Source organism: Podospora pseudoanserina, chromosome 5, assembly GCF_035222485.1.
Source record: "Podospora pseudoanserina strain CBS 124.78 chromosome 5, whole genome shotgun sequence".
NCBI classification, from domain to species: domain Eukaryota; kingdom Fungi; phylum Ascomycota; class Sordariomycetes; order Sordariales; family Podosporaceae; genus Podospora; species Podospora pseudoanserina.
In genome coordinates this window covers 1,898,360-1,922,510 of record NC_085924.1, presented here as the reverse complement: position 1 = coordinate 1,922,510, position 24,151 = coordinate 1,898,360, and the positions used below count along the sequence as shown (strand labels likewise).

At 53.5% G+C, this 24,151-nt stretch overlaps 9 protein-coding genes and 2 non-coding genes across 11 annotated transcripts; 4 read left to right on the top strand and 7 right to left on the bottom strand.

Moving 5' to 3' along the window:
• Nucleotides 1-388: 388 nt before the first annotated feature.
• TGL5 (Lipase 5) lies at nucleotides 389-2,930 on the top strand (the record flags this gene model as incomplete). The annotated part of the gene is made up of 2 exons (XM_062947735.1): nucleotides 389-667; nucleotides 735-2,930. 2 exons carry the CDS (start codon nucleotides 389-391, stop codon nucleotides 2,928-2,930), a joined length of 2,475 nt encoding a protein of 824 aa, XP_062798972.1.
• A 788-nt stretch (nucleotides 2,931-3,718) lies between these two features.
• On the bottom strand, nucleotides 3,719-3,791 carry QC764_0078780. Its single transcript has one exon. It is a non-coding gene; the product is annotated as a tRNA-Val (tRNA).
• A 195-nt stretch (nucleotides 3,792-3,986) lies between these two features.
• On the bottom strand, nucleotides 3,987-7,267 carry QC764_504770 (uncharacterized protein). The gene is made up of 2 exons (XM_062947734.1): nucleotides 5,505-7,267; nucleotides 3,987-5,454 (listed from the first exon to the last, which is right to left on the bottom strand). The coding sequence occupies exons 1-2, from the start codon at nucleotides 5,899-5,901 to the stop codon at nucleotides 4,115-4,117; spliced, it is 1,737 nt and encodes a 578-aa protein (XP_062798971.1). The 5' UTR covers nucleotides 5,902-7,267; the 3' UTR covers nucleotides 3,987-4,114.
• On the top strand, nucleotides 6,586-8,946 carry QC764_504760 (uncharacterized protein). Its single transcript, XM_062947733.1, has 2 exons — nucleotides 6,586-8,402; nucleotides 8,469-8,946. The coding sequence occupies exons 1-2, from the start codon at nucleotides 7,464-7,466 to the stop codon at nucleotides 8,829-8,831; spliced, it is 1,302 nt and encodes a 433-aa protein (XP_062798970.1). The 5' UTR covers nucleotides 6,586-7,463; the 3' UTR covers nucleotides 8,832-8,946.
• QC764_504750 (uncharacterized protein) lies at nucleotides 8,914-11,315 on the bottom strand. The gene is made up of 3 exons (XM_062947732.1): nucleotides 10,315-11,315; nucleotides 9,219-10,250; nucleotides 8,914-9,156 (listed from the first exon to the last, which is right to left on the bottom strand). Exons 1-3 carry the CDS (start codon nucleotides 10,538-10,540, stop codon nucleotides 9,113-9,115), a joined length of 1,302 nt encoding a protein of 433 aa, XP_062798969.1. The 5' UTR covers nucleotides 10,541-11,315; the 3' UTR covers nucleotides 8,914-9,112.
• A 246-nt stretch (nucleotides 11,316-11,561) lies between these two features.
• Nucleotides 11,562-12,733, bottom strand: QC764_504740 (uncharacterized protein; the record flags this gene model as incomplete). Its single annotated transcript, XM_062947731.1, has 4 exons — nucleotides 11,562-11,887; nucleotides 11,946-12,249; nucleotides 12,302-12,367; nucleotides 12,428-12,733. The coding sequence occupies 4 exons, from the start codon at nucleotides 12,731-12,733 to the stop codon at nucleotides 11,562-11,564; spliced, it is 1,002 nt and encodes a 333-aa protein (XP_062798968.1).
• Nucleotides 12,734-13,334: 601 nt separating this feature from the next.
• On the bottom strand, nucleotides 13,335-16,086 carry QC764_504730 (uncharacterized protein; the record flags this gene model as incomplete). The annotated part of the gene is made up of 3 exons (XM_062947730.1): nucleotides 14,963-16,086; nucleotides 13,777-14,909; nucleotides 13,335-13,715 (listed from the first exon to the last, which is right to left on the bottom strand). Exons 1-3 carry the CDS (start codon nucleotides 15,303-15,305, stop codon nucleotides 13,335-13,337), a joined length of 1,857 nt encoding a protein of 618 aa, XP_062798967.1. The 5' UTR covers nucleotides 15,306-16,086.
• QC764_504720 (uncharacterized protein) lies at nucleotides 15,548-18,022 on the top strand. Its single transcript, XM_062947729.1, has 6 exons — nucleotides 15,548-16,085; nucleotides 16,151-16,361; nucleotides 16,417-16,425; nucleotides 16,479-16,576; nucleotides 16,630-17,150; nucleotides 17,203-18,022. The coding sequence occupies exons 1-6, from the start codon at nucleotides 15,854-15,856 to the stop codon at nucleotides 17,863-17,865; spliced, it is 1,734 nt and encodes a 577-aa protein (XP_062798966.1). The 5' UTR covers nucleotides 15,548-15,853; the 3' UTR covers nucleotides 17,866-18,022.
• A 549-nt stretch (nucleotides 18,023-18,571) lies between these two features.
• Nucleotides 18,572-18,661, bottom strand: QC764_0078710. The gene has a single exon. It is a non-coding gene; the product is annotated as a tRNA-Phe (tRNA).
• GPI17 (GPI transamidase component) lies at nucleotides 18,573-21,008 on the bottom strand. Its single transcript, XM_062947728.1, has 2 exons — nucleotides 20,320-21,008; nucleotides 18,573-20,260 (listed from the first exon to the last, which is right to left on the bottom strand). The coding sequence occupies exons 1-2, from the start codon at nucleotides 20,572-20,574 to the stop codon at nucleotides 18,887-18,889; spliced, it is 1,629 nt and encodes a 542-aa protein (XP_062798965.1). The 5' UTR covers nucleotides 20,575-21,008; the 3' UTR covers nucleotides 18,573-18,886.
• On the top strand, nucleotides 20,902-23,969 carry FAT1_2 (long-chain fatty acid transporter fat1). The gene is made up of 3 exons (XM_062947727.1): nucleotides 20,902-21,681; nucleotides 21,750-22,510; nucleotides 22,562-23,969. The coding sequence occupies exons 1-3, from the start codon at nucleotides 21,672-21,674 to the stop codon at nucleotides 23,711-23,713; spliced, it is 1,923 nt and encodes a 640-aa protein (XP_062798964.1). The 5' UTR covers nucleotides 20,902-21,671; the 3' UTR covers nucleotides 23,714-23,969.
• The last annotated feature ends 182 nt before the right edge of the window (nucleotides 23,970-24,151 follow it).

The window sequence follows — 24,151 nt, the reverse complement described above, 5'->3', positions numbered from 1 at the left end:
TTGCCTTTCTTCTGCTGTCTGCCAGGAGTTGCGGCTACAGATACCCAACGGTGTCCCCACGACTCGCGGCGCGTCAACTCAACTCCCACCACGACAAACTTACTCAAACGCCCGCCCGTCCTCCGTGACCGTTGACCCTTAAACCAACGCTACGTCACCCGTTGTAAGCCCAAGTGTGTCCAGATCAGCCACGAGGAAACCACTCAACCCATCCAACCCTCGCTCCGAATGCCTCACATACTGAAAAACGACTCCCTGTCTCGTACCTCCAACCTGCCCACCTACTACAGCCTGCGAACCAATCTTCTCCCTTCCCGCTCCTCCTCCTCCTCCTCCTCCTCCTCTCCCGGCTCCTCTCCCGGCTCTTCTCTGCCGTCATTTCCCCGCAATGACGGACCTGCTCGTTCATGGCCCTCCCATTATTCAAGTCAACACTGTTGAGGATGGCAAGCTCAAAGCGTCCAAGAGGCCGAGGCCGAGGCCGGCGCCGTTAAAGCTGAAGAAGAAAACATCACCTTCACACTCCTACATCCCACCATTAACCAAGATTGTCCGGGACGCTAGCAACCTTGTCTTATCATGGCGAGATGGCCTCACCGAGTCGGAACGCGAGGATAAGAGGCGGACGGAGGAGAGGATGCAGATTCTGGCAGCGCGCATGCACAGCGTAAGCAGGCACCATGCTTCGGAGGGGGCACGTGCACTCTGGTGATCATGTACTAACACCACACCAGGCTACTTCGCTGCGGGATTGGAACGCCGCTGCTAAAGAATTAGATGCGCTCGAAGGGAATGACGAATGGAAGCTCGACGATGCAAGTGGCGACTACCACCCCCAACTGATCCGACTCAAGCTCAAGGAGTTGGATGCTGCCCGGATCGACTGTGATATCAGCACCATGATGTATCTCATCCGAACAGCCCTCTCGCGAGACCTTGGTGGAATGGGAAACATTGACTTGTACCGCCATTCGTACATTGGGACCAAGAGCCTCATCGAACGCTACGTGGACTCGGCCGTCAAAACGATCGAGGCACTGGTGGAGAAGAGTGCCTACTCGATCCCGGCCGGCATGGAACCCCAAGATTTGCTGGAGGGCATGCTCTACGCTCGACAGAGTTTCGGAAGGAGTGCTCTGCTCCTGAGCGGCGGAGCAACCTTTGGCATGTCCCACATCGGCGTCTTGAAGGCACTCTATGAATCCAAGTTGCTGCCGCGCATCATCTCGGGTGCTTCGGCTGGTTCAATTGTTTGTGCTGTTCTGTGTACACGCAAGGACGAAGAAATTCCCGCCTTGGTCGAGGCGTTCCCTTATGGAGACTTGGGCGTTTTCGAAGGCGAGAAGGACGGTCTTCCTGATCACATTCGACGACTCCTTACCGAAGGGTGCTGGGCCGACATATCGAACCTGACCAGGGTAATGCGCAGCTGGCTCGGTGACGTGACATTCCAAGAGGCCTACAACCGAACAAGAAGAATATGCAACATTTGCGTGTCTTCAGCTTCGATTTACGAGCTGCCTAGGCTACTCAACTACATCACGGCCCCTAATGTCATGATCTGGTCAGCCGTGGCAGCTTCGTGTTCGGTTCCTCTCGTCTTCCAGGCTGCTTCTTTGCTAGTCAAAGATCCAGCAACCGGTGCCCATGTGCCCTGGAACCCAACACCACAACACTGGATTGATGGCTCGGTGGACAATGACCTGCCCATGACCCGACTTGCCGAGATGTTCAACGTCAACCATTTCATCGTCTCACAGGTCAACCCACATATCGTTCCTTTCCTATCCAAGGACGACCGTCTTTATCCGGCGACAACCCCAGGAAAGCTTCGTCAGCAGAAAGAATCCCCAGACAGCGGGGCCTGGTTAGACACGCTCACAACACTGGCCAAGGAGGAAACACTCCACAGACTCCAGTTCATGACAGAGTTGGGCATCTTTCCCAACCTGTTTACCAAATTGCGCTGCATCTTAAGCCAGAAGTACTCGGGGGATATCACCATTCTTCCCGAGACGGCTGTGCATGACTTGCCTCTGATCTTGAAGAACCCCACACCGGACTTCATGATGCGCAACTGCCTGATTGGTGAGAGGGCAACCTGGCCTAAACTCAGCCGCATCCGTGATCGACTGGCTATTGAGCTGGCGCTGGACCAGGCCGTTCACAACCTGAGGGCCCGAGTGGTGTTCAGCAAGAGCCAGGTAGAGCTTCGTCGTCTTGTGGGAGTCTCAGAGCCACAGGGCCCGACGAGAAGAACACTTCACAGCAGAGGTAAAAGTGTTGAGCTCACGACCGGAGGCTATGCACGTTCTAGTTATACGCCTCGTGACCAAGAGCCATCATCTGGCGAAGCGACTCCTGTAAGAGCTTGGGACAAAAGACGCCGCAGTTCTGGCGGTAGCATCCAACTGCTGGCGGCCAGACACGAGAAGCTTTTCCAGAATATGCAGGATATGGAGGACGAGTGGACGGACAAAGAGTCGGAAGAGGATGAAAGACTAGAGATGAGCCTTCGTGGCCGGAACAGGATGCACCGGGCCGGTACACGACGTCCTGGTAGCAAAACACGTGCTACCAGCAGACCCCGTACGAGGAGCAAGCCAGGACTCAAGCGTGCTAGCCAGAGCCACGGTAGCTTGCGTGCTGGACGGCCCGTACATCACGATTACTTCCATTCGCCCGGGATACCATTGTATGACTTCGCAAAGCCTCTATCCCCAAGTCATGCGGGAGACGACTCGGCAGTGGCAATGGAGGATTTCAACGTTGACGACCCGCACAAAGAATCGCAGGTGGCTATTACCCCGGTCGGCATCAAGATCGTGAGATCCTCCCCTCCAAGAAACAATCATCATTCAGATGCGGATGTCGACAGCGATTCGGACCCCTATCACAGCGGCTCACCACGAAAAGACTCCGTGCTATAGCCCAGGATGATGCAGTCAGAGATGAAATAGTTATGTTTTGCAGAACCGTTGGTAGCCAGGAAACGACAAGTACATGCGTTGAGGCGGAGAAGTGGAGAAGCTTTCACGTGAAATCTCGGCGGTTGTGGCGGTGTTTGCTTGAGTCTATTGTTCTGCATTTGCTCATGGCATTGTGTGGTTGATGGAGCTTTGTTGTTAGTAAGATACCAGATATGATTTGAATACAAATGCTTTTTGCACATTTATGTCGATTTATTCGTACTTTATTAATTTTCTCAGAGAGTTTGGCTATAATGGAGGTGCATTGGGTGCAACAGCTCGAGTGTGTCTTGAAGTGTAAACTGGTTGGCTGTTGTGTTGGTTTCAGTGAGATCCCAAGTCCCAAATATAAGTATTGATTTTCCTTGATTTCAGTCATTCCCAATGTCTTTCTTTGAATCAACGGATCCACTTACCAATGACCCGAGTCTACATCAATGTTGAACAGCTGATGCCCGACCCTACCACAATCAAATTCCAAGCTCTTGGTGTTCTGAGTACATCTCAGACAGATGATATACATGTCTGTAGCTATTTTACACACTCGTTAACTTTTATCTCAATGTCAGCTGATCGATAATGGGCCAGCAGGATATATCAGCAGGTTTCTCCTTTGTAAATCATCAGGGGACGACACACTTCTATCAAGCAGCAAAATCTTGTGTTCTATGCCTCCCTCCTTCGAGTGCAAAAAGCAGAGGCAATCCTAACTATGGGTGCTGAGCTGGGAAGCAAAAGATAACCTGATTTGACCGACCCAGGGATCGAACCTGGCACCTTTTGTGTGTGAGACAAACGTGATAACCACTACACCAGCCGGCCTGTGAAGTATGGTCACTAGCGAGGTAATTGGGACTATTAGTCTACTGAGAAGGAACTCACCACTTGTTTAGTTGTGCGGTTGTGGCTCGGTTCAGGTCGTCGTTGGGGGCTTGTCTCTTTCATCCGTGGGCAATTCTAGGCACCACAGAATCAATGTCATGGCGTGTATTATCATTTTTGTATCCAAGCCAAGCAAAAAGAAAATGCAAATTTCCCCGCCCCATCCCACCCAAATTATGCAAACTCCGTCTTTCCTTTTCCCGGCCAATTTCTGTCCAACCAATATCACGACTCCCCAGCTAGACCTTCCTCACACCAACCCCTCAAAGCTTCGCCTTGGCACCCTCAAGCAACTTATTCCCCAACTGAGCCATCTCAAACTTTCTCACCTTTCCACTCCCCGTCAATGGCACCGCAGCAGGAACCCCATCGTGGCCCAGCCAAAACACATGAGTGGGCGCCTTGTGCTTCCCCAGCTTCCGCCTACACCACTCACGCACCTCCTCAACAGTGGGCTTCGTGCTAGTAGTGTGAGCAGGGTCAAGCTGAAGAAACGCACCGACAACCTCGCCATAGTGTGCATCCTTCAGCCCGACAACCACAGCCATGGAGATGGACGGGTGGGCGACCAGCCGTTCCTCAATCTCGAGCGGGTAGATGTTCTCCCCTCCTCGAATGATGATGTCCTTGAACCGACCGGTAATGGTGCAGTATCCACGCTCGTCAAAGACGGCCTCGTCACCGGTGTGCAGCCACAAGACGCCGGCCTCGTCCTTCATCATGCAGTCGTTGGTCTTTTCCGAGTTGTTCCAGTAGCCGGCCTGGAGCTGGTACCCGCCGATGCAGAGCTCACCCCGGGTGCCGATGGGCACAATCACACCGTCGCGGTCCACAATCTTGGCTCGGGCGTGAGGCATCAGAGTGCCAACGGTGGTGAGACGGGTGTCGATGGGGTCGTCGGTGAAAGCGTTGAAGCAAGTGGGAGAGGCCTCGGTGAGACCGTAGCTGGATGTGAACTCCTTCATGCCGAGCTTGGAGACCATGAGCTCCATCAGGTAGCGAGGGACGGGGGCGCCGGCCACGATGCCGGTGCGGAGTCGGAGGTCGGCCGCCTTGAGATTCTTGGCTTTGGGAAGAGCCAAAAGACTGTCGAACATGGCGGGGACGCCATGAACAGCGGTGCACTGTTCCTCAATGATGGTGCGGAGGGTAGCAGGTGCGTCGAACACCTCGGCAGGGTAGATGATCTTTCCACCGTGAGTGATGACGGCCATGAGGCCAAGCACCAGACCGAAGCAGTGGAACAGAGGAGGCGGGCAGCAGAGAACGTCGTTGTGTGTGAGTCTCATACGGTCTCCGATGAACCTGGAGTTGTTGACAATGTTGTGATGAGTGAGCATTGCAGCTTTGGGAAGACCGGTTGTGCCGCTGGTGAACTGGAGGTTGCAAACAAGGTGAGGAAGCACCTTGCTCTCAGCATGATGAAGGCGCTCGGGATCTACCCTAGCTCCTTGAGTGAGAAGCTCCTTGTAGGTTGGGTAACCCTCGGAATCACCGCGAAGGATCACAACCTTGGGGCCAGTCGCTCTGGCAGCAAGTTGTGTGAGTAGCGGGCCTTGATCGAGACGGCCAATCTTCTTGGTGGTGAAGAAAACCTTGCATTCTGGATCGTTGTTAGCATCACGGTGATCACCCATCAGAGCTGAGACATACCCGAGAAGGCGAGACCGTACAAGGCCTCAGTAGGGGTATAAGTGTTGTTCATGATGACGAGAATGGCTCCTATCCTGGTGGCGGCGAAGAAAACAGCAGCATATTGTTCGCAGTTGCCAGCCATGATGCCGACTCTGTCACCAACACCGATGCCCATCTCTAGAAGGGCGGCGGCCAGCAGCCGACTGTGGTGATTGAGCTCGTTGTAGGTCCATCTCGCTCCTGTCCATGGAATCACAATTCCCTCTCTGTTTCCGTGGTGCAGGCACTGAAGGTTGAGGAGTTCTCCGAGGGTGAGGTCGACAAGAGGAGGATCTGTTGGGCCCTTGAGAAGGGACAGCCTCTGAGGTTGTGGGAGGACAACGGCCTCTTCGACGGGATTTTGTACGGCAGACATTTTGATAACAATCTGGCCTGAACTGTGTGATTCCCGGCTGTCTGGAGGAACGGCGATAGCGAGAAGCTCGGGGTCTATTCTCGGCTCGATATTAACGTATGTAAAAGCTCCGGTCGACAAGAGCAAGATTGGTACTACCAGAACGACAGAACGGCTTCACAACTTTTTCAACAAATTACAAGACATCCCAGAAGAGTCGAGAACCGCCATGCCGGGGCCGGCAACGGGAGGGTTATGACGGGATGGCATGCGGCCCTACACACCCACGAAGCAGAAGGAGGGGGGGGTCCCCCTTTTGCTGGAGACAAAATTTGTGCCGCATGGCCAGGCTTCCTGGCAACCGGTGGCCAATCGTGAATGTGACGCGCCCTCATGTCGGCATGTCCAGCCAGCCATTGATTAGATTGATAAGATGTGATCTACCCAAGCTCCCCTGCCACCGATCCTGTTGTGATGCTGCTGTCCCCTGACCTTGGGCCTGTCGAGTCAGACCTGGACTGCGTGAACAGCATCTCCAGTGCTTCGTTTCTCCATCGGATGCGGTCAGTCGGTAGGAGAAGAAGTGAAGATCCTCGGCTGGAACACAGAGAAGGTGGGGTGCATGGCAGATTTTTCTCTCTTGCTCCGAGAAACTTGGCCCGCAGAGGTTTGCCGTGAAGAGCGGAAAGGATGAGATGGACAGTTTGGTGCTAGCTCCATCTGATAAAGTCGAGGGCTGCAACTGAGCAGGGGGCAATGGTATGATTTTCAGACCCGCACTGTCCACTGCAACCCCTGTAAAATGCCTCAGAATAGCCGGCATCAAAACGATCTGATAAGATTAATCATGCCAAGTCTTTGTGTAGTGGGTTTTCCCGTTTTTTCGTCTCTGTCTCGGAAGAGAAGACCTTCCTACAGCTGAGTTCGTGCCTCACTCTTTTATTCTTGTGACACGGTTCTTTACAACGAGGAAAGACTTGCCAGTTGCCACGGCCTGCAGAATGATGCCATCAAAGTCACACAACGTCCTCGAAATTTCTCAAGTCTTCTGTTCTGTGTCCCCTCCCTCCGAGGTCGGTTGGCCAAGGGTGGAGGTCTGACAGGGGTCTGCAGACAAAAATTATCTGATCCGCTTTCTGGCGTCCGAACAAAGTTATCAGATCCGTTCCCCAGCACGCCATGGCTTCTGTGCAACCACCCCCTGAGCCCCCTTTCCATTGGCCATCGTTTCGGAGCCTTTGGCTGGAAAGATGAAAGCAGCAAACCGGTTTTCACCGGCACCATGGATCTAGGAGCCACGCCTTCGGTCCTCGTTTGACCCGAGAAGCATCTCTTCGGTTGCGAGTTGCCCTGGGGGTTGCATTTCATTGCGAGTCTAGTGGGGGAGGGGCATCCTTGTTTTATTCTTTCTGTTTATTTTCCCACTGGACATGTGAAGACGAATTGGGACAGCTTTTCCGAAGGTAAAAAAAAAAAAAAGCTACGTGTAGTCCTCTTGAGTGTCAGACAAAACTACCACTCTCTCATCAGTGTAGTAGTGTCGTCATACGTTTCTCCCGCGAACCCGATCACACAGTATCACAATGGCGTCAACGCAAACAAAAGCGCGTCTCCAACTCGCGGAGTACGCTGCGTCTTCCGAGCCCATCCTCAAACTCCCTCACCCCTACCAGACCGCCTACCACGTCGTCAAGGGCCAGGAAGGCTTCCAGCTCCAAGCCCGTAAGGGCCTCAAGCCCCTTCGCGAGCCTATTCACAACGATGCCATCTTCTTCACAGCTCCCGAGGACCTCAAGCTCGGCGACAAGCCAAAAGACTCCAACAACACCGCCTGGGGCAGAGCAAGACGGACGCCGTCCGTCTCCATCACCTGGAGGAGCGAGCAACCACCCACCGTCGGCCAAGTGTGGCTCATCACCTACGCCGTCTTCATCCTCCGCCCCTCCGAGGAAGCCTTCCGCCTCGCTCTCTTCGGCTCCGGCGCCGACAAGCTCTCCTCCCAGCTCAAGGCCGTCGGCCTAGCCATTGACCACCCCACCACCGCCATCAAGGACGCCCCCCCAACAAAGGAGCTCGTCATCTCCCGCGGTGCCTTCTGGCAAGGCGCCGGCTCCCCCTTCGGCTCCCGCCCCGCCTGGGTCCCCGAAGAGCAGGACCCCGACCTCTCGGGCTACCCCCTCCCGCCCCCCGAGTACGTCATGACCAGCGACTCCTCCGCCCTCTGCTGGCACCCAAGGCGCCGGGCGAAACCTATCCCCGGCTCCGTCATTTACAGCCGGTACATTCCCCACCTCAAGGAGACGTTCAGCATGATCGCGCTCGACTACAAGAATGACGAACACCTCAACTTGTTCCACACCTGGCAGAACGACCCTCGCGTTTCCCAGGGGTGGAACGAGACGGGCACGGTCGAGCAGCACAGGGAGTACCTCCGCAAGGCGCACGAGGATCCCCATCAGATCACCATTCTCGCGCGGTTCGACGATGTCTGCTTTGCTTATTTTGAGGTGTACTGGGGCAAGGTATGTTCTTCCCACCCTCCTCATCAACACCTTGACATTGGGAAAGAAATACTAACAAAGCAACAGGAGGACCGCATCGGCGCGTACTACTCTGCCGGCGACTACGACCGCGGCAGACACTCCCTCGTGGGCGACGTCCGCTACCGCGGGCCCCACCGTGTGAGCGCCTGGTGGTCGAGCTTGATGCACTACCTCTTCCTTGACGAGCCCCGCACCATGAGCGTCGTCGGTGAGCCCAAGTACACCAACAGCTCAGTTCTCATGTACGACCTCATGCACGGCTTCGGTCTGGACAAGTTCATCGACCTGCCCCATAAGCGCTCCGCCTTTGTGCGCTGCTCGCGGGAGCGCTTCTTCCAGCTTTGCCCTCTGGATGAGAACGACAAGGTGATGGGCGGTACTGGTGTTGGGCTGGTTCCTAAGCTTTAATTTCTCTGTGTGCAATACGTAATGTCTTTTTTCTTCAGTTGTTATTCTGGATGGATGGGTTTGGGCAACATGGATGGTTAGTGTTAAAAGTTGGTCATTCCAATATTCTTCAACATTTCTCGTGCCTATGTGTCCTAAAAACTTCAATCAGGACAAGTTTTGTTGTAACCAAAAGAAAAGATACGTCCCCTATATGTCATAAGATCTAAACCCTAGTCATACCAAATCCAACCACGTACTTTTTGTGAACCCAAAATCTCGCTATGCATCTCAAAACACCCTCACAACTTTTGCCTGTTTCCAAGCCCCAAGTGATTCCAGCAGACTGTACGACCGCTTTGTTAATGCCATCGAAGCTCGAGTTTCAGGATGCCAAAAGAAACTTACTCGTAAACCCAAGATCATCCCCAAAGAAGGCCTGCGAGACATCCTCACCGGCCGACACACCAGTCGCAGGCCAGTACGAAACCGCCTTCTTCCCCACCGCCAACCCAATCATGGGCGGGATCTCATCCAGCTTAAGGAAGGCAGGCTCCTTCCCAGAAGCAATCTCAATCATTCTCTGATGAATATTATTCCCAGCGAAAAAACCCATATGCATAGCCCCACCGCACCTCTTAATCCCCGACCACTTTACCAAATCCCCAATAGCAAAGTGATCACTCCAGTTTGGCGTCTCAGCCGGGAAAGCCAAGCTACTCTGAATCTTCACATACCCCTCCTCATCCAACACACCAGTCTCCTTCACCCCCAAAAACGCCGTCGACGGCACAGACCGGGACACCGCCAAGCTGACCTGATCGGCGAGAATGCTCTCCCCATCGGTAAACCACACCCTGACCGCCTTCTTCCCCTGCTCGTCCACCACCTCCTCCGTCTTATCCAACCTAGTGCTCATCCTCACGCCAACCCCCGCCTCAAGCAACAGCTCCAAACTCTTATCCTTGACCTCATCCGGCAGCGGCTCCGAGCTGAGAAGCTTATCCCTCGAGTGCACAAGCGTGACCTTCAACTGAGGCTGGACAAGCTTCAGCTCAGCAGCCATCTCGATACCGACCGCACCACCGCCCACAACCACCACGCCGTGGCGGGCAGTAGTGGCAGCACGGATATGGTCGCCGGCCTCAAAGAGAAACTGTTTCCTGCGGAGAGACTGCGGAACCACAGGCCAGACGCGGCGGAGGCCGGCGGCGGCGACCAAAAAGTCATATGAAAGAGTGCTTGTGTTTTCTGGGGAGGACACCAGGCCGTGGGGGAGGTAAGTGGCCGTCTTGGAGGTTTGATCAACTGACTTGACAGAGCCGTGGAGGACGCGGATGTGTTGGGATTGGGAGACGGCGGGGACGTCTTCGTATCTTACCCAGGACTTGGCCGCGTAGTCTTCGTCGGCCAGGGCGAGGGGGGAGCCGATGAGGTGGTCTGGAGGGGTGTGTGTTAGCATATGGTAAGCCAAAATAGAGGCGTAAATGAAAAGACTACTGACAGAAGCCATCACGTTCGTCTACAATGGTGATGTCAACGTTGAACTGTGGTGTCTCGATCACTGGCGCGCCCTCGACTGGCTTGGGGCCGCATCGTGGTGCGAGACCACTGCAGAGATCTTGGAGGTTGAGGGCGGCGGAGAGACCGCCGTAGGAGCCGCCCACGACGAGAACTTTGAAGGGCATGGCCTGGGTGGCGAGGGTGGGTGCTTGGACGATGGATCCCATTGTGGTCGTGCTGGTGTGTGTGACAGGAAAAAGAGAGAGAGAAGAAAGTATGTATATCCAGATGCAGTAATAACAATGTAGATGCAGATGGAACTGATGTCAGTGGCCGCTGCACAATGTCAATCTTTTCTTCTCTAACGGGAAACCTGAATGTATGATGGGAAAATGGGAAGGGGGGATGGGATGAGCGAAAGACCCTCCGACTTTCACTTTCTTGGACTTCTTATCCCGATTCCCCCACCTTCTTTTCCCCCAGTGCCCCCGAAGAGTTGCAATATGGACGCTTGCCCCACAAGGTCATCCTTCCATGCCCGTTTTTACCCTCCCCATTGGAGCCCTTTGCGCCGTTGTGTCATTTTGTGCATCCGCTGCGCTGGCTGCACCCCAACAGCTACTGGCCGGCCAGGAGTGCCAGGGTGCCAAAGTGCCTCATCAGCAGCAAGCAGCAGCAGCAGCAGGGGAAAAATTGACAAACGGGGGCTCCACCTCTTCCCTGGAGACGGGGGGACGTTGGCACATGCAACATGTGCCATCCGCGGAAAATAGCCATGTCACCGGCATCGGAATTGTGTCGTTCTAGGTCCAGATGGTGGTATCCTTTCCTTTGTGCTCCTTTGTCTTTATCTTCTCCAAGACCAGATTGTCGCCTTGACACAAGTCCCAACCCTGGATTGTGTTGTGCGACTTCCAAGACGCAACTTCAGAAGGAAAAAAAAGGTCCCCCCCGCTCTGAATTTGAACCGGCAAGGTGTGCCCCGGTGCAACCCACCAGGAGTGACCCACCTTTTCTGCAGGCTGATCTTATCAGATCATCAGATCATCGCTCAAGCAGGGATGGGCGGCTTCCAGTTCGGCCACACCGGTAAAACGCGGTACCGCATTTGCCGACAGTCTCCGTCGGCCATTCAACCCTAACCCTTTTTCTCCCAATTCTTTTAAACAACCTGACGACGTCAACATGCACGATGCTCAACAATTAGTGTATGCTCATATTCTAGTCCAAGAGCCCATCTATACCACATCAAAAACCAGGAAACTCCTTCCCCCACTCCTCCTTCCTATACCCCCCCTCCGGCACACCCCCGTTCTTCAGCCCACCCAAGAAGCTTGTGTGCAACCCATACAAATCCGGGTTCTGCCTCAACGCCTCCCTTTGACCCAGCACATCTTCCAAATCCTGCCCAACATCAAAATACTTGCCCCTCAGCACCTCCTTCCCCACCCCCGTCGCAAGCGCAACACACACCATCCCGTTCAGATACGGGGAGTCATCATAGATATCCAGCGCATTCACAAACTTGCTCTGCGCCTGAGGCGGAAGAGTAGACACAGATTCCGGTGAGTATTCTAAGTTATCTTCTGTTAGCCTATACCTTTAAGTAGTAGCATATGTGGAAGGACACACTCTTCAGCGTCATCGCGCTCTTAATCCCCCCAGGGTGCAGCGAATACATGTGCACCTCCTCTCCCAAACCGTCAATGTCAAGCTCCTTTTGCGCACAGGCGGTTAGGTTGATCAGTGCTGCCTTGCTGGAGCAGTACCCGGTGCTATATGGTATAGCCACTGTCCCGGCCCTCGAGGCAATATTCAGCACGCAGCCACTTCGCTGTTGTCGAAAATACGTGAGGAGCAGCCTCATGAGGTAATACGGCCCGTGGAAGTTGACCGCAATCTCCTTGATGAAATCCTGAGGCGCTTGGTCGTGAAGCTATATCCCATTCATCAGTACCAACTCGACATGCCGAACCGTGAAAACATACCGGCCCAAGCCCGTTAGCCCCAGCATTGTTGATCAAAATATCTGCCCTACCATGCAGTTCCAAAGTCTAAACACCCAGTCAGCCATCTCACCCCCTACCCCCTTGAAAAGGAAAAGAAAAACCCGCCTCCTTAACAAGAGCCTCACACCCCCCAAGCTCAGCAATATCACACTTTATAAACGACACATCAGCAGCTCCAAACCGAAGACATCTCTCCTCCAGCTCGGGCGGTGGCGGCGTCCGGTTGTAAGTCAAAACCAGCTTTGCCCCCGCGACAGCAAACGACTCGGCGAGTCCTTGGCCGATTGCTCCCGCTGCGCCGGTGATGATGGTTACTTTGTTGCGGAGGGATCCCCTGTACTTGGAGGGCTCGATGAAGGGGTAGATATCGGTGCGGAAGCGGGGGGTGAATTGGGCGGTTTGGTCGGCCATGGTTGCTTAGGCAAGAAGATGAAGTGCTTGATGATAAAGCCAAGGTAGTTTGGACTGAAGAATGTGATTTCAGTTCTGGCTTCGAAGTGTCCACTCTCGCGGCGACATATCACAAGAAGGGTCACAGCCCCGCGGGGTAACAGAGGTGAGGTGGGATTACCCCGAGTCTTCTCCGAATTTGGACTGTTGGTTTCTCGGAGGTTTTCTGGATAAATACATGCGGTGTGTGCGGATGACTTGTTGGGGACGGACATAATTGTGGACCGCTGACCTATTATGAACAGAAGGAATAGAGTCGTTGATTGCATGGACATTGGGTATTTATAAGTGCCTTGACAGACCGGTTACCTTACCTTTCTATCGATGTCGATTATCTTGACAGTTCTAGTCGCCATCTTAATCTCAAAGAGGCTTTTTTACCAAATTACTTGGATACATAGTCAACAGAGAAACACTTCAGACCATACCTATATTTGCCCACAGTTTTGACTTCATTCCTATCAGCTCTCAAACACCATTTTCCAGAATCATAGACTTCAACCTCATCATCCGCCCAAATAATCATGACCATATGTTTACATTTCGACGACCTTGCCCCCCCTTAAGTCCACTCACTCCAACTGATCCCCCCCCTCTTATACCCCCCCTCCGCCCCCGCTTTATACACCACCCCATCCCTCTCGAACTGCGGCCCCTCGGCATCAACAATATACCCCAACTCGCACCTATCAAACCTAACCTTCTTCTGCTGCTGCTCATAAAAAACATCAAACCTCTTCCCGAGCGCATCATGCAAATTGGCCACATTCCCCTGCGGATGCAGCGCCTCCCACGGTCTGACACAAGTCCTCCCCTTGCAAGACTTGAGCACAAACAACAAAGAATCCAACCGAGCAATCACCTTGTGAAACTCCACCCCAAGAAGAGTCTTGGGCTTGGTAGTCGCAGGATGAAGCAAATTGTTGATTTGGTAGGGGTCAGTCTTTCCAACATTAGCATCTTTGCCATTTCATGTCAGGGAAAAAAGGGAAGGGGGGGCTCACACTCAAATCATAAAGCTCATGCTCATTATTGCACCAAACCGCGTAATAAAAATTATACCCCCTCCCAATAATCCTCAACCCCTTGTACGTGTTATTCAGCGTCAACCTCTCCTCATCCTCATCAAACAACTTGCCCCCCTCCGAAACAGAAAACCCCCAAAACTCCACCGTCACATGCTCGTGTCTCGTCTTGACCGTGTCCTCAATGTCCTTCTGACTCAGCGGAATTGCCTCACCGTCAAAGTCCGCTCGATGAGGCAAACCGGCAATGTTAAGAATCGTAGGCGCCAAGTCAACGTGCGTGGTGACAATCTCCGAAACCACCCCCTTCGCCACGCCAGGACCGCGAATGATAAGCGGGATGTTGATATCCTCCTCAAACCCGCACTCCTTCCCAGGATTAAGACGGTGCTGACTGATATGATACCCATTATCGGTCGTGTAAAAAATGTACGTATTATCCAGAACGCCATGCTCCTCCAACCGCTCCACAACCGAAGCAACCAGCTCGTCGACCGACTGCAGGGTGCGAAGCCTCTGGCGGTAAAAGTGATCATTGTAGTCAATATTCTCCTGGTTGAGCTTCTTGCGAAGCCGGACCCAGTTCGCCCCCGTCGGCTTGTCAGGGTTGAAGTTGGGGGTCCGGGGGATCTTGACGTCTTTGAACAAATGCTCGTGGCGCTTTGCCGGGACGGGGGGCCCGAACTTGGCGAACTCCTCAATGTCGGGGAGGTTGCCCCAGTCGTCGCCCATGTCATCCCCCAGAGTGTTCGACTCGACGTTGCTGTGGGGAGCGACGGGGGCGATGCCGAGGAAGAAGGGGCCGTCGGCTCTGACGGCTTCGTCGACGAAGCCGAGGGACTTCTCCGCGAGGACGTCGACAGAGTGGAATCCCTCGTAGCTCTTGGGGGGGTCCTGGTTCCGTTGGAAGGAGGAGTTGAGATAGTTGTAGGTGTATGGGTCCAGGAGAAAGTCGGAGCCGTTCCAGCCGGCCGGGTAGGGCGAGTTGTAGTTCTCGACAGTGTGGGCGTTGAACAGCTTGCCGGTGTAGTAGGTGTTGTAGCCGGCCTCCTGAAGCCAGATTGGCAGGTAGTTGTTGTTCAACCCTTGATTGATGAACTTGGGATAGCCACCTGGGATACCTGGTAAGCTTGTGCCCGGCGCAGCGTAGTGAGAGGAATCTTACCATGTGGAGGGTTGACATCGGTGACATTGGTGTTGTGAGCTTGCTGGCCGGTCAAGAGAGATACTCTGGCGGGGCAGCAGATGGCTGTGGTGCAGTAGTGGCGCTTGTAGAGGGTGCCCTCGTCGAGAAGGTGCTTCTTGATCAGGGGGACATAGTCGAGGGAGTTCATGTGCAAATCTTGGTCATCGGTCAGGATGAAGACAATATTTGGTTGCTTGCCCCCCTTGGTTGCCGGTGTGCTGTCCAGCCGGTCATCTCCCAACGGCTTTTGGCTGCCATGGCTGGCCAAAGCCGCCGTGGGCAATTGCAGACCTGCTGCAAGTGCAGCTCCTGAGAAACGCATGGCGACAAGTCACTTCGGGGGCCAATGCAAAGAGGCTGATGAGGTGACAGATATCCAAGAAGCATGGAGAGACATTTTGATTCATATTTATCATTTCTTTGATTAGCACCAGACCGGTGGACCGGTGATTGTGAGGTTGCCGAGGAATGGTTCTTAGCTCTGCCTTGTTGATTGCGTAATAGTTCGCGGCAATTGCAAAGACCAATACTCGCTGTTGACCACCACCGACCCCCACATCCCGGATGGCTTCGTGTGGTGTTGTCAAACATGCTTGCAGCTGCACTAGCAGTTCGCAGAGCCCCTGAAGATGGGGTAAATGCCACCAAACGAGCCTTGCGACATTGCCTTTTGTATGTCGTGATCGCCCGAGCTGTACCACACCGGCCGGCGATAAGTCTTTGTTTCCGGGGACGACTATTTCGAATTTTTGGCCGAGGCCGGCCACGAGCTGAAGGCAGAAGCGCGATTGATTTTCTTGTTGGGAAAACCTTGTGATAACTGCATCGACAAAACTGATCAGTTGCAGTCCATTGTTTGGTGGAGCAACCATGGCACGAATTTCAGACCCAGCAGGTGGCCACCCAACCGAGCAGTCGCCCCTTCTCAGCAATGTGCCAGTTATCATTGAGACGCCGCCAAACTCTGAGGCGCTTCCAATCAGTGAGAATGGGTGTGTTGTGAAAAAGGTCGGCGTGGATGAAGAAAGTGTGCGCAGCGGGGAGATTGCGACTGGCATCTCGAGAACACAGGTGGCTCGCATCATTTCAGTCCTGCTCATCGGTTCGTCCCTTCCTTTCCTTCCCAATTCAAAGAAAACTCATGACGCTGAGACTCAAAATCTTCAGGCATCTTTGTTGCTCACTGCGACGGCTCCATCCTGCTGGCCACGCACTCCAACATTGCCTCCGAGTTCAACGACTTGGGCAACTCGACATGGCTGATCACCGGTTTTGCCATCGCCGGCGCGGCAACGCAGACACTCTACGGAAAGTTGAGTGATATCTACGGCAGAAAGACGCTCGTCATTTTTGCCTATGCCATTTTCGTTTTTGGTTGGTAAGTTGAAATCCCGACTGTTTGTTAAGAAGAAGCAATAGCTGACCATCTGCAGTTTTATTGTGTGAGTTTGCTGTTTTCCGGCAGAAGAGGTAAATAAATACTGAAAACAAACAGGGGCATCGGCCAGACAATGGGCCAGGTCATTCTTGGCCGAGTCATTTCAGGGGCTGGCGCCTCTGGCATGGCTTCGCTGGTGTCAATCTTGATCACTGGTAGGAATGGTGCACAGCCGGAAGCTTTGACCACAATCACTGACAACAAATAGATCTCCTTCCCATCCGAGAGGTCGCTCAATGGCGCGCCTACGTCAATCTAGTGGCTACATTTGGTCGATCTATCGGCGGTCCTCTCGGCGGCTGGCTCGTGGATGTAATCGGATGGCGCTGGTCTTTCTTCGGGCAAGTCCCCATCATCCTCGGCGCCATCATCCTCGTTGCAATCTATCTGCCGAGCCACACTGAGCCAACCTCGGATGCTGTCTCGACCAGCAGTGCCGAGGCCGAAATCCGCAAATCCGAGTTCAGCCGGATCGACTTCAAGGGGTCCTTCATCTTCGCCTTTATGATCCTCGCCCTACTCACACCCATCGAGCTAGGCGGTGTCAAGCTACCCTGGTCATCTCCCATCACGATTAGTCTCATTAGCTTCAGCTTTGTGCTCATTGCTGTTTTTGTTGCAGTCGAAAAACGCCAAGAGGAGCCGATTCTGCCACTGGAGATCTTTCATCAGCGGGATGCCGTTATTTCCTACCTGATTTTGGGACTTCAAACAGCCGCCCAGCTTGGAGTAAGTTTTCCTGAAACCATTCAGGTATAAAAATCACTAACACTTCACCCAGCTCATGTTCTCCGTCCCCCTCTACTTCCAAATCACCTCCCGCTCCTCCGCCTCCTCAGCCGGTGCCCACCTGGTCCCAGCCGTAGCAGGAAACGCCATCGGCGGCGTCCTCTCCGGCATCCTCATCAAACGCTCCGGCCGCTACAAGGCCCTCATCATCCTCGCTGTCACCTTCTCCTCCCTCTCCTACCTCCTCCTCATGCTCCGCTGGCATGGCAACACCAACGTCTGGGAATCCCTCTACATCTTTCCCAGCGGCTTCGGAACCGGCATCGCCCAGTCAGCCGTGTTCATCTCCCTTCAAGCCGTCGTCGACCCCGCCCACGCGGCACCTTCGATCTCGTTCATGTATCTCTCTAGCACCATCGCTTTGACAATGGGACTCTCAGTGTCGAATGCGGTTATGAAGGCTGCTCTGAGAAGGACTCTGTTCAATAGGCTTGCCGGACTTGGGTTTGGGGCGGTGGAGATTGCAAAGGTTATTGCTGAGACGGTGTCAGATGTGGATTATGTTGATAGGGCGAGGGGGGTGGTGCAAAAAGCGGTGGTTGAGAGTTATGTGGACGGGTTGTGGTGGAGTCACGCGGTGTCGTTTTTCTTTTCTGCGTCGGCGTTTGTGTTGGCGTTGTTTATTAAGCAGAGGAGGCTTGAGGGGACGGCATGAGTACCTGCTGTGTGGTCAAGCCTGAGAGGGTTGGGGACTGTGGATTGCTTTCGAGTTGTTTGGAGTGGGGATTTTAAAAGTTTTGTTGAAAAGACGTATGGGTTCAACTGCTATCAATAGACCTGCGTCAAGTAAGCGTACCTAGATAGTTTATTGGATAGTATTTCAAGATGCAAGCAAAAGGGTAAAGAGGTAGACAGCAACTATGTGATTCCCAAATACAGATGGTTAGGATAGGTAGTTGATTTATAGCCTTGAACTACCTCCTCAAAAGATCAACATGAACCAGATAAGCAAAGACCTGATCAGTAACCTCCTACCAAAGTCCTCACCCGGCATTAAGCTGAGACAGAAGCTACCAAAAAACATACAACACCAGGGATTCCCCAGTGGTCACCCACCTGAGTACTAGTCTGGCGATCAGCTGTTTGACTCGGGCAGAGCGGACGGGATGCCGTATTTTCAGCTGTCTATGGTCGTATGTGACGGTTTGGGCAAGAATGTGCTGTTATGAAAGTTTGGTGCTGATGGCCAATATTTTCATCTCCTTCAGCAACAACCCCTACCCTACTACCGGGTTGCGTGTCAACCATTGCGCCACGTTCACCCTGAAAAGGCAAAGTATGTATGAACTTCCAAAATCATAAAAATATTGAACAATACAAAAGTGAAAAATCCCAATCAATTTTGGAGAAATGGCAAAAGATGCGGTTTGTGTGGATCGAACACACGACCTTCAGATTGACTTCCTGAAGTTAACTTCAGTCTGACGCTCTCCCAACTGAGCTAAACCCGCTTCGGCAATTTCCGACTAAGAACTTCCAAACATCAGTGCAGCTACTGTCCAAACAGTATCAGTTGCCCAGAACTCTAATATCTTTCCCCTCAACACTACACAAGTCCATATACACAACATCCTACAGCCATCATATTTTTATGCCATTCCATTCCTACAATGCATGCTCAAAACAACGAAATAACAGCAACACAGAAAAACATGCTCGCTATCCCCATAATTTACTCACTCCCCCTTCTTCTCAGCCCCCTTCTCAGCCCTCTCCCTCCTCCTCTTCCTCCAAGCCTTAATCTCGTTAATTAACCCCATAACCAACGGCACCGCCACCGGCCCCAATAGCGGCAGGTAAACAGCAATCTTGTGCTCGTCAGGGAAATACAACTGCCCAACCATGCTCTTCTCGAAAAACGCCCTTTCCGCCTCAGCCCCTGCAATCCGCGCGTGAGCCAGTCCTTCAGTGCCGCCTAGGTTGTCGCAAGCGAGGCGCAAGTGCGACATGGTCTTTGTGACGCCGTCTGCGACGCTACTCGGGATTGAGATGGAGGGAAGAGCCATGGCAAGACGGGCGAGAGATCCAAGGGTAGACGAGGCACGGAGGAGCAGGTCGGCAGACCGGATACGCGCGAGGGTGGAGAGGCGCAGGGGTAGAGAACCTGACTCAGGGGTGCCGGTGAGTGACAAGAGGTGAGAGGTGAATGTCAAAAGGGGCTGCTTGAGGGTGGCGGCCGCGACGTGGGTGGTGTCGCCAGGGAGGGACAGCAGAAAGACGGTGCCCCATTGGGGGATCAGCCATGAATGGGAGGTCGGCGCAGCCTCCTGCGAAGGGGACGCAATGGTTTGGTTCCCCACAAACACAATGAAGTTGATGGTTGGCGCACCACCGATGGAGGGCGACAGTGGCCATTCTGCGGCGTTGATGAAAGAGGACAAATCCTCCTTGTTGAGAACTTGGTTCTGAACACCAGGTGAAGCGTATAGTTGTACCTGGGTATCGATCGTGAAATTGTGAATGGGCGAGAGGACGTCCAGCACGGGCTTCATGTACTCTTCGATGGCGGTCTCGATATCCCAGCTACTTGGTAGAGGCCCACTTGTAAACAGAGAGAAGGTAAGATGGTAAGTCGGCGCATATTTCAAGGATCTTGTCGTGCGCTTGGCAAGAGCTTCGGCGGTTTCTGGCGATAATCCAAGCGGCCTGTGTTCCGACGGCATCGAGTTCGTCGAGAGGAGGTACGAGATGGTGGCCTGTTCCTCGGCGAACGTGGTCCTTAGCTGACTTGCGATATATGTGGCAAGCGCCGACGAGGAAGCGGTTGGAGAGGGTATCGTGTTTTGTGGGTAGGTGATATCCAGAATAGGTTCGTATGGATCAAGCGTTGCGGTTGTGCCCTCGCCTGGAGTGAGGCGAATAGTCAAGGCGCTGCTATTGTCGGCCGAATCTTGCTTCTCATCGCCCATCTGAAGGCGAAGATGATGCCCGGCGAAATCATTAAGATCGTCAAGGGCGTGCTGGGTCAGCCGAAGTAGGTTTTGAGCTTCTTGATCCTGAAGCGATGTGGCTTGTATCGAGATGCGGAGGGGGAAGACGGGGCGACAGGCCTAGAACATGGCGGGCAGCGTTAGCAGTCAGTTTTGGAGCAGGCCGTGGAACTGCCAACCTTTCCGTCTGCCCATTCTAACATGTCCTCTAAGGGAAGATCGGCGCGGTATATGGTGGTGGTCTTCCACCATATGGGGAGACCCAAAAGGAGGACAATCAGCCAAAAGGAGAGGATGACATGGCTGCGCCGGCGCACGTCAGTTGGCTTCTCTGGCGGGGGAAGTTTTTTGGATGAAGTTGGCGCTTCTTTCTTGGGGGATATCGTTGCGATGGAAACGTCATTGTCGTTGCTGGGGAGTGGTTGAGCAGACATGGCGATGCGGACTCGGCGGCGTCCATCGAGTTCGTTGCCGGCGCCTTGAATCGAGAGGAACACGCCTCACCACGAATGCGCCAGCGCGACACAATGCTTGTAGCAATTAAAGCCAAATTTCTCAGTCTGGTTAGACACTTTCAGGTGCGCACGTGAAGATAACGATAAACGGGTGTCGGGCATGGCAACGGCAGCGGGGAGGCCAGGGTTGAAACCCGCCGCGCCTCGTCATTCGCGACACGGAGTCGGAGCTCCTAAGCCAACGCAATGGGTCCACATGGTCAAAGCTTCGATGCCGCTTCCATGCACTGCGCGCCGTTTGAATGTCAACCATACTCTTGGACCCTGAACGTCACTTGGTTAGGTACAAGTATACTTACTACCCGACCACCTGGGATGCTAGGTTCAATAGGAACCGGACGGCGTTGTTTCTCAGTGGCACACATGAACGACAGCGGTCCAAGAGTGACAATTCTCACTCTCAACGTGTGCTTCGGCCTATCCGGATCTCGCGAGGCACCACGAGCACCAGCCCAGTTTAAATGGGAAGTTCCTTGGCTCTCGCCCAGTGGCGTACATACGAACCGAGGTCCATTTGAAGAGCATGGATGCATGTCGAGTGGCCTGTGTTGCATCGGGGTCGTTGAACGAGACGATCAGCCCGTTCCTACCGGCGGCTTTCGTGACCGCCTCCCGACACCACGCAGTCCGATATCGAGCTATAAGGAATGCTGTGTCACCCTACCTGTCACTCACTTGATATATATCTCCATCCCACACTTCAACTTTGGTCTTTCGTTTAACAACGTCAGTTTGCGGAACCACCCGTCGATGACGGCGCTGTATCCGACCAATCCCTGCTAGTGCAGTTAAGAAGTTCCAGGTACGATCAACCACGACCGACTTGCCGGATCTGAAGTTAGGGTCAACATTCCACTCGCCCGCTGCGACGTTGCTTGCCTTTTTATTAACACCATGTTTTTATATAAAGATATTTAATCCTTCCTGTTTGCAATACCATTTCGCTTTCGAGGTTCATCAGTGCTGTTTTAGCAGTTTAGCGACCTCGAAATAGCCAAAAAAAAAAACACGCGATCATGGCTGCTTGTAAGCTGCTTCCGATTCACATGCATCTTAGTTCTTAGTACAACAACCTGATATCTGACAGCCCGCAGTGCCGGTATCTCTTCCAGTCGCCGCCTCGGCCTTGACGGCCACCGCAGCATATCTGAATGCTCGATGGCAGGTCTCTTACGATCTCCACTTGTTGAAGTCTATCCTGCCCACGGTAGCAAACGTGGCATGGTGGACTCAGCGTGATCGTGTCAACTTCTTTTACCGCCTCGAAGACCTCGCCACCTCCAAGTCCTCAGAAAACCGCGTTTTCCTTCGTTTTGAAGACATGACTTACACATATGCGCAAGCCTACGACACAGTTCTCCGCTATGCCAATTTTCTCAAGGATCGCCGGGGTGTGAAGAAGGGGGAGATGGTTGCGCTTGACTTCCAGAATACCGACACTTTTATTTTCTTGTTGCTGGCTTTGTGGGCTATCGGGGCTGTTCCGGCACTTATCAACTACAACCTCACCGGTGCGGCACTCGTTCACTGCGTCAAGAGGGCGAACGCGCGGTTGATGCTGATCGACCCCACCGTGGCTGGAGACGTTGGGGAGGATGTCAAGTCCGAGCTGAGCGGAACCATGTTTGAAGTTGTGACACCACAGTTGGAGAGTCAGATGTTGGCGTTTGATGGTACCAGGCCTGCGGATGAGCTGCGGAGTGGTGCGGCGGGCGAGGCAATGGGCATACTTATTTACACAAGCGGCACAACAGGCTTACCCAAGGCCGCGATTGTTTCTTGGGCCAAGGTTGCTGTTGTTGGTGGTTTTACATCTCGATTGGTTGGCACGGGCAAGAATGATGTGTTTTACACTGTAGGTGCCATGTCTACAGCGAGGAAGCTTCGTCACTGATCACCACAGTAGGCAATGCCCCTTTACCATTCGACGGCTATGCTGCTGGGATTTGCTCACACTTTGAACGTGGGCGCTACATTTGCCATGAGCAGGAAATTTTCCACTAGTCACTTTTGGGACGACGTCCGAAAACACAATGCCACGATCATCCAATACGTCGGCGAAACATGCAGATATCTGCTCTCGGCCCCAACAAAATTGGATCCCGTCACGGGCGAGAACCTCGACAAGAAGCACAAAGTCCGGGTCGCCTTTGGAAACGGTCTTCGCCCCGACGTGTGGAATGCCTTCAAGGAGCGGTACGGCATTGAGACGATTGCCGAGTTCTACGGCGCCACCGAGGGAAGTTTTGCAACATGGAACGTGAGCAGAAACGACTTCAGCATGGGCTCCGTAGGACGGGCTGGCGCCCTATACAACCTGCTTGTTGGCCGGTCTATCGCCATCGTCGAGGTTGATCATGAGACGGAATTGCCACTCAGAGATCCCAAGACTGGATTCTGCGTGCGAACACCGGAGGGCGAGCCAGGCGAATTGCTCTTTTGTCTCCCGGCGAAGAATGTAGAGGCGAGGTTCCAGGGATACTACGGCGATACGGGTGCCACGTCCAAGAAGATCATGCGCAATGTCTTTTCGAAGGGCGATGCTTGGTTCCGGACTGGTGATGTGGTTCGTCGAGATGGCGAGCACAGGATCTACTTCAACGACCGGATCGGCGATACCTTCAGGTGGAAGAGTGAGAATGTGTCGACCGCTGAGGTGGCTCATATCCTGGGACTTCATCCAGGAATCCAAGAGTCAAATGTGTATGGCGTAGAGATTCCGGGACATGAGGGCCGGGCTGGATGCGCAGGCGTGGTTTTCAAGCCCTCGGCTTTGGGACATGACGGTGTTCCTACCAGCGAGACGCTCAAGACGCTGGCGGAGCATGTAAGGGCCAACCTGCCCAGATACGCGTTGCCTCTTTTCCTCCGAGTCGCCAAGGATGGGTCGCTCGAGAGCACCGGGACAAACAAACAGCAAAAGGTCGGCCTGCGAAACGAGGGCGTGGATCCTAGCAAGACTGGCAGTGATGATATCTTCTGGTTGAAGGGGGCATCATATGAGAGGTTTGGGCCGAATGATTGGAGCTCGCTGCAGGGCGGCAAGGTGAAGCTTTGACGACGGGAGGGTGTTGCGAGGACGGTTTCCAGCGGGCGCTTGGAGTTTCATTATGGCCCTTTTTTCTTTGTTAACATTGTTCCTCTGTCGATCATCATACTTTGATACCCGAGACTGTTGTAGAGTAATGACCTATTGTGTATATGATGACACCCCCATTCTTCTGATTGCCATGTGAGCAAGCCACCGGCAACCGATGCTCCGATATGCGGATGGCGATGTAGGTATCGAACCCACTCTAAACGAGGGTGCCAAGAATGACTTCAGTAGCCCCCGCCTCCATCCACCCAGACAGCATTGGCGTTGTCAATAATCACCACCAAAGTGCAACCCCCCCACTATGGCGTTGTGAGGGTTGCGACAACACACTCCAAATGACATAATATTTTATGTCGTCTTCGGGACCAATCACGGGCGTGCTTGATCGCGCAATGCGCC